Raw genomic sequence first — 8,448 nt, 5'->3', positions numbered from 1 at the left:
AATTCTAGCTCTGTGACCCTGGTTAAGTTACTTAACCTTTCTGTGCCTTAGCTACATCATCCTTTAATTGGGGATAATATTAGTACCTAACTCATAGGGTTATTGTAAGGATTAAGTGAATTAATTTAAATGAAGTGCTGAGAACAATGCGTGGCATAAAGTGATAGGTACTATTACCTACTAATACCTACTTTTCTCAGTGTGGTTCACTATTACGGGGTGGTCCTGTTTTAGAGTAAGTTGGCACTGCAGATACAGCATGATTGTGATAAAAGGAATCAGGTGATGGTTGCTGCTGCTTTAACAGACTTTGCTGTTCCCTTCAGGGCTGTAGGTCATAGCCACCCTAGGCTAAGTCATGAAGTCAAGAGCAGGGCTATGTTCACAATGCACATTGCTCTGTGATGTCTGTGAGCTTGACTGTGAGAAAGATTATTTTAATTAGTTCTCTCTATGTAAAGATTTAAAGGTATTGACTTTTCCATAGCTTGAAAATGCTTTCATTTCAACGATGTGAACTAAGAGTGGAAAATCAGTAAAACGAACGAGGCCTCGTAGGGTAGAATGAACGTCTTTTCACCACCCAGGAAAATCAGCACTCCTAAGAGGGAGACTTAACTTATATCTGGGTAACATTCAAAGTCAGTGATAATCCTGGCGAAGGGATCATGCAGGGTTACAAGATTGAAATTCGAGCGTTTGTCCTTTGTGTGTTGCCCACAGATCTGCCGCGGTCGCCTTTCCAGACATGCTGAGGAGCGCTCTGCTGTGCGCCGCGCTCGGGCTCCTGCGCGCCCAGCCCTTCCCCTGCCCACCCACCTGCAGGTGCACCTTCCGCGACGCCGCGCAGTGCTCGCAGGGCAGCGTGGCGCGCATCGCGGCGCTCGGCTTGCCCACCAACCTCACGCACATCCTGCTCTTCCAAATGGGCCGCGGCGCCTTGCAGAACAGCAGCTTCAGTGGCATGACCGTCCTGCAGCGCCTAATGCTGTCCGACAGCCAAGTTTCGGCCATTGCTCCCGGCACTTTCAACGACCTGATAAAACTTAAAACCCTGAGGTTATCGCACAACAAGATCACTCACCTTCCAGGCGCGCTGTTGGATAAGCTGGTGCTCTTGGAACAGCTGTTTCTGGATGGCAATGAACTAAAGAGCCTTGACCAAAACATGTTTCAGAAACTGGTTAACCTGCAGGAGCTCTTTTTGAACCAAAACCAACTCGCTTTCCTCCCTGCTAGCCTCTTCACAGACCTGGGGAACCTGAAATTGTTGGATTTATCGGGAAATAATTTGACCCACCTGCCCGAGGGATTGTTTGGGGTCCAGGTTAAGCTTGAGAAGCTCCTGCTCCACTCGAACCAGCTCGTGTCTCTGGATTCGGGGCTGTTGGATAGCCTACGCGCCCTGATGGAGCTGCAGCTCGACAGAAATCACATCCGTTCCGTCGCACCCGGCGCCTTCGACCGTCTGCGAAGCCTGAGCTCTTTGACTCTTTCCAGAAACCGCCTCGAGTTTCTGCCCTCTGCCCTCTTTCTTCATTCGCACAATTTGACCTTCCTGACCCTGTTCGAGAACCCGCTGGAGGAACTCCCCGAGGTGCTCTTCGGGGAGATGGGCGGCCTGCGGGAGCTGTGGCTGAACGCCACCCAGCTGCGCACCCTGCCTGCCGCCGCCTTCCGCAACCTGAGCGGCCTGCGGGTACTGGGGGTGACGCTGAGCCCGCAGCTGAGCGCGCTCCCGGAGGACGCCTTTCGGGGCCTCGGCGAGCTGCGGGTGCTCGCCCTGCGCTCCACCGGCCTGGCTTCCCTCCCCGCCGGATTGCTCCGCGGCCTCGGCGGGCTGCGCCACGTGTCGCTGCGCCGCAACCGGCTGCGGACCCTGCCCCGCGAGCTCTTCCGCAACCTCAGCAGCCTGGAGGAGATCCAGCTTGACCACAACCAGCTGGAGACCCTGCCCGGCGACGTATTTGAGGCTCTGCCCCGGCTGGCGAACGTCCTGCTGGGGCACAATCCCTGGCGCTGCGACTGTGGCCTGGGGCCGTTCCTGGCGTGGCTGCGGCGGCACGCGGGCCTCGTGGGTCGAGCCGAGCCCCCGCTGTGTCACGGCCCCGGGCCGCACGCCGGTCTGCCACTCTGGGCCCTGCCCCACGGCGACCCCGGCTGTCCGCGCCCCGGGAGCCCGCCTTCCCGCCGCCTCGCCCTCGGCTCTTCCGAAGGCCCCCAGCAGCCCGCCCTGCCCGCCGCCCCTGCCCGCGCTTCCTTGGGACCCAAGCGCTCCGAGTCCTGGGCGTGGGCCCGGCCGGTGGCCGAGGGCAAAAGTCAGGACCAGAGCCTGTTCTGGGGTCTCTATTTTCTGCTTTTAGCTGCTCAGGCCATAATAACCGGGATCATCGTGTTTGCGATGATTCGACTCGGCAGGCTCTTTCGGAAATTAATCAGAGAGAGAGCTCTGGTTTGAGGCAATGGTAAAACCTTGCAATTAATTAAAACGTGACCAGGGTATTGTCAGACGTGGCTCTGGGGAGAGTCCAGACGGGCTGCCGCTGTCTTCCTCTCCCTGCTTCCACTTCCTCTTCTCCCATCTCCCTCCCTCCCTCCCTCTCCCTCCCTCCCTCCCTCTCCCTCCCTCCCTCTCTCCCTCCCTCTCTCCCTCCCTCTCTCCCTCTCTCCCTCCCTCCCTCTCTCTTCCCCTTTCTATCTCACCTCTCATTCCCGCCCCCGCCCCGTACCATTTACAGTCAGAAATTGTGGCTGCCTGCTGTGCCTTTGTCTCCTCCTCCGTCGTGCGCACCTGGGGGCGCGGGCTGTGAAGGCCCCTCCCTGTGCCCGCCCTGCCGGCTGGAGGGAGGGTTTCCTCCACTGTGTACGGAGGGCAGGTGCAAAGGAGGCAGCCAGCTTCAGTCCAGGGCCCGCCTCCCGCACCTGGCAGGTGTCTGGTAAATGTTTGTGAAATGAATGAATAACATGAATACAGGGGAATCCAGTGATAATGGCTTTTCCTAGCAGAGAAGATGGAGTGCTCGCTTTATCTACTTTCATTTGAAAAGCAGAATTCTTCCAGTTCTTGGACTTTCCTGGTGGCGCGGTGGTTAAGAATCCGCCTGCCAATGCAGGGGACACGGGTTCAAGCCCTGGTCTGGGAAGATCTCACATGCCGCGGAGCAGCTAAGCCTGAGCGCCACAGCTACTGAGCTTGTGCTCTAGAGCCCGTGAGCCACAACTACTGAAGCCCGCGCGCCTAGAGCCCGTGCTCCGCAACAAGAGAAGCCACAGCAATGAGAACCCCGCGCACCACAACAAAGAGTAGCCCCCGCTCGCCACAACTAGAGAAAACCCGCACGCAGCAACGAAGACCAAACACAGCCAAAAATAAATAAATAAAATAAATAAATTTATTTTTTAAAACAAAAGAACTTTTCAAAAAAAAAAAAAGAATTTTTCCACTTTCTTGTCTGTCCTGTTTCTTCTCACTTTATGTATGCCTGACCTGTGGGGTTTTGGGGAGAGCGCTGAACTCCATCCACACAAAAGCATATTTTCAGAGCAGGTCCGCTGTGTGATAGGCTGAGAGAGAGAAAACCCAGCCTTCCCGCCGGGAGCTCGGTGCCCAGCGCAGAGCCCTTACACCAGGGTCCGGGCTGAGCGCCGAGGAGCGGGGGAGGGAAGGGCACGAGAGCAGGTGGGACGGGGGTTAGGGGAGGAGCGGGGGCGTTCGGGGGGGTCTAAGTGTGGGGCTGGGAGCGCCCACTGTCCACGGATGCGAGCCCGTGAAGCGCTGCTCTGCTTGTTCATGGGGCCTGTGAGTTGCTACTTGCTTCCTACAGGGGTGAAGACTGTCATTTTGACACTGGGTTGGTTTTCATTTCCTGAAACTAAACGCTACCTCATTTCATAAGCATTTATGGAGCACCTGACAGTGACAGGTGTTCATGAATGTAATGATAAGCTTGGGTTCTAGTTTATTATGCTCGGATCACGTTCTCATTTATTCCAATTGAAGGCAGTAAAACTCTTGTTGCTTTCATTGGGTGTCTGCTTGTGAGAAGCAGTGGTTAAAACATGGGCTGGAGAGTCGGAAGGGTTCAGATCCCAGCTCCACCTACTAACTCCATAGGACTGTGGGCAAGGCACCTGAATTCTCGAAGCCTTGGTTTCCGCATCCCTGGAAAGGTATAAATAGTACGTGCCTCTTAGAGTTGTCGTGAGAACTAAAGGCAATAAAGCATCTGATGACAGCCCAGTGCCCTGCATACAGTAAATGCTCAATAAATGGTAGCTCTTATTATTAAAGGACGAGCAATTATTACTGCTGTCATCATTTCAAAAGAAGAGCTTTGAGCTGTTTTTTTTTCTTTTTTCCTCTGTGTATATAAAGATGAGAGCAAACATCCTCAAACTGGAGATAACATTCAAGTTAGTCTTCACTTTTGGGTGGTCTCAGCCCTGTGTGGTCAGGCTCTATGCTCAGGGTCCAGAGAAATAGGTCCTCCAACAACCACTGGATGTGGAGTAGAAAGAGCTGGCTTCCTGGCACTGTAGGTGCACTTCTCTTTCAAGGCCAAGTTCACGTCTCCTCCTGGTGAAGTCTTCCCTGACTGTTCTAGCAGATTAAAGTGTTCCCTTCTGTGTGCCCCCCTCTCAGGCTATCTGGCACTAGGCACCCTCCCACTCCAACTGGTTCTGCTCACCCTTCACTCTAGGGGGTGTGTGTGTGTTTATGTGCCTCCTTGGCTTATTTATTTACCTTGCTCCAAATTTTGAAACTACCTACAGCATAAAACTCATACTCTGCATATAGTATTATTCAACTGTTTTTTTCTGGGCTAACACATTTTTGAGATTTATCCACATGAAGCATTTGGCTCTAGTTCATTCATTTTAGTAGCTACATAATATTCAATTGAATGAATATACCACAATTTATCTGTTCTCTTGTTGATGGACATTTACTCCCAGTGTTTTTTCTTTTCTTTTTATGGCCCATTACTCTACATCCTTACCACCTCTTGATAATGTCAGAATTTTTAATTTTTGTAAATCTGATAGGTAGGAAATGGTATTTCATTGTTGTTTTATCTTATATTTCCCTGATAACTAGTGAAGTTGAACTTATTTTTAAATATCTATTGAACGTTCAGATTTCTTCTTAGAATTATCTGTGCATATCTGTCAACCAATTTATAATGGGGCATTTTGTCTTTTTGGTATTGATTTCTAGGAACTCTTTACATATCCTGGACACTAATCTTCTGTAAATTATATGCTTTGCAGGTATCTTTTTTCTGTTCTTATTTCACTTTATTCATACTGTCTTTTGTGGAGCAGAAGCTTTAATTTTAATTTAGTCAAATTTAGCAATAAAACTTTATAGTTTGGGCTTTTGAAAAAAAAAAACCCTTGTCTTAAGAAAATCTTCCTGGGGCTTCCCTGGTGGCGCAGTGGTTAAGAATCCTGCTGCCAATGCAGGGGACCCGGGTTCGAGCCCTTGTCCGGGAAGATCCCACGTGCCAAGGAGCAGCTAAGCCCGGGTGCCACAGCTACTGGGCCTGCACTCTAGAGCCTGCGAGCCACAACTACTGAAACCCGCAAGACTAGAGCCCATGGTCCGCAACAAGAGAAGCCACCGCAACGAGAAATGAGAAGCCCGCACACCTCAAGGAAGAGTAGCCCCCGCTCCCTGCAGCTAGAGAAAGCCCGCGCAGCAACGAAGACCCAACGCAGCCAAAAATAAATAAATAAAATAGATCAATTTATATATAAAAAAAGAAAATCTTCCTACTCTCAAGCCATGAAATTACTCTCCTTTATTTCTTCTAAAAGTTGTAAAGTTTTTCACATTTAGATCTTTAGTCCACATAGAATTTATTTTAGTATACGGTGAGATGTAGGGAACCGACTGTATTTTTTGCCAATGTACATCCTATTGTCCCAGACCATTTATCACATAGTCCATTCTCTCCCCGCTGGTTTGCAAAGCTGTTGTTTATCAAGTTTCCTTATATGCATGGGTTGGTTTCTGGGTCGTGTAGCCTAAACCATTGGCCTATTTATCTAGTCTTATACTCACTGTCTTCATTAATGTAGCTTTGATAATTCTCGGTAGAGTCGCCACTCCACCTTGTTTTTCTTCAGAAAAGTTTCATCTATTCTGGGCCCTTGGCAGTTCTATGCATATTTTAAGGTCAGCATGTCAAGCTCCACCGAGAAACCCTGCTGGGATTCTGATAGGCAGCTGGCATCCCCCAGATCGAGTGTTCAAGAGAGAGGTATCAAGACAGAAGTCAGTGTCTTTTATAGCTTAGCCTTGCTAGTCACATTTCATCAGTTCCTCAGTATTCTACTCAGTATTCTATACGCAGGTCAGCCTCTTCAATGTGGGAGGGCGCCAGCTGGAGTGAGAACACCTGGAGGCAGGGATCACTGGGGCCATTTTGGAGCCTGGCTACCATGGATGTGTAAGTTTGTGTGGTTTACTCTTAACTACTGATTTAATTTCAATGGTCATAAATCTGTTCAATTTTCTATTTCCTCACTTTTGTTACATTATATATTTTTAAGGAAATTGTTCATTTTGTCCCCACGTTTTCAAATTTGTTAGCCTAACATTTTCCATAATATTTAATTTCTCTGTTGTATCTGTTGTTGTCGTCCCCCTTTTATTCATCCTTAATATTGTTTATATCCAACTTCTTTTTTTTCTAGATAAACCTCATGAGTGTTTTTTCTATTTTCCTACTTTTACTGAGACCAACTTGGGGCTTTGCTGCCCCTCTCTATTGTATCATTGTTTTCTATTTCATTCATTGTCAGCTTTATTATTTCCTTCCTCCATTTCCTTTGAGTCTATTTAGTTGTTTTTCTCATCATGACTTCTTAGGTCAGATACTTAGCCCATTAATTTTAACTCTTTCTTTTTCGGGATGTAAATTTCCCTTAAGGACTGTGTCCAGGTTGATGACTTTTATGTTCTCTGACTGTAATTAACATTTTGGTGGTTGTTGAAAATGAGTAAAAAGGAGTTAATGTTATTGTTTCTTTGGAAATATTGTTTACTATAGTGTCAAGTAGTACATTGTAACTACATTTCCTTTCTAGCACTCCTTCATCTTTCTAGAATTTGTGGAAACCGCTCTGGACCTCTACCCAGCTGCCTCTGGGAACTCCTCTCCACGGCTTTCATTGGTTGCATCCACTATCTCCTAAATTCCATGTCTTCCTCTTCTAGTGTGCTCTCCCATCTTATAACTTCCTAGGAGAAGGGATACAGAGGGTATCCTTTTTTCCGAGTCCTTGCCTGAAAATTTCTTTATTCTCCCCTCATACTTGGTTGCTAGTTTAGCTGTGAATAGAATTCTAAACTCAAATTGTCTTTTGCACCAAGATTACTGGTAAGAATTCATTGTCATTATTTACAGCTGACTCATTTTCTTCTTTTTGGGAGCCTTTAAGATCTTCTCTATGTCTTTCGTGTTCTGCTTTCAATATGATGTGCTATGTATTCCTCTTTATTTCGTTCACACAGCTGGAAACATCCAGGGTCCTCTGGAGACTTGTGTCCTTAAGTTTTGTGAAATTATCATACACTACTTCCTTGATAATTTTTTGCCTCTCTTTTAATCCTTTATTTATTTATTTATTTTTATCTTCTCTTGTGTCTTGTCTTTGAAATCTCTCTCTTCTACTTTCTGGAGACTTCTCAACTCTGTCTTCCAACACTTTAATTAAAATTTTAATTTCTGCAGTTGTATTTTTAATTTCTGTGGTGCCTGTTCTTTAATTGTTCCTTTTTATAGATTCTTACTCTTGTTTAATGGATGCAGTCTCTTTTGGATTTCTCTTAGGATACTAGGGTTTAAAATTTTGTAGTTTTTAAAGTTACCATTTCCTTTCTGAGCTATATCTATTTTCTCTGGGATTTGTTGTTGATTGTTGTTTGTTTCCCTTAAATCCATGGCTGTTGGCTCATATTTTAAAAGGGAGGCAATAAAAGTCACCATCAGAGAGCTCTGTACACATGGCAAGTTTCATGTTTGGGTTCTGTGGTAGCAGACTGAGTATTATACTGGGAACCTCTACAAGCCAGAATGTTCGTGGAGGGTTGTTTTCTCTAGAGCATTGTAATTTTAAAAAATAACTTGTTTGTTTTCCTAGGTGTGGGAGCAAAGGCAAATGTTCCATATGGTAGCTTTCAAATAACGCCCTGGTTTTTACGCCCCTGTCTCACACACACCTGTCCTGCATTGTACCTGGTGTAATCAATTTTCAAACCTCTCTGGGGCTCTGTTAAGAAAATGGGATCTCTCTGCTCAGCTACCTTCAACTGTTCTGTTCCATAAATGTGTTGAAATCTCTAGTCCATTGATAATCCTCTTCCATTCCCTGTGATGTAGTGGGTTTATCATTTCAATTCCTTTGTTACCATCTAAGTGGGGTCCTTGGAGGGAGAGG

General features: G+C 47.2%; 1 protein-coding gene across 1 annotated transcript; it reads left to right on the top strand.

Moving 5' to 3' along the window:
- The first annotated feature begins 748 nt into the window (after nucleotides 1–748).
- On the top strand, nucleotides 749–2,458 carry GP5 (glycoprotein V platelet). Its single transcript, XM_036849670.1, has one exon. It carries the CDS (start codon nucleotides 749–751, stop codon nucleotides 2,456–2,458), a length of 1,710 nt encoding a protein of 569 aa, XP_036705565.1.
- Nucleotides 2,459–8,448: the final 5,990 nt, after the last annotated feature.

This window comes from Balaenoptera musculus, chromosome 4 (assembly GCF_009873245.2).
Source record: "Balaenoptera musculus isolate JJ_BM4_2016_0621 chromosome 4, mBalMus1.pri.v3, whole genome shotgun sequence".
Classification (NCBI taxonomy): Eukaryota; Metazoa; Chordata; class Mammalia; order Artiodactyla; family Balaenopteridae; genus Balaenoptera; species Balaenoptera musculus.
Note: the sequence above shows the minus strand (reverse complement) of the source record. Positions and strands in the feature narration are given on the sequence as shown.

Coding starts and splice junctions, on each gene's coding strand:
- GP5 (XM_036849670.1), top strand. CDS start 749: ATGCTGAGGAGCGCTCTGCTGTGCGCCGCGCTCGGGCTCCTGCGCGCC.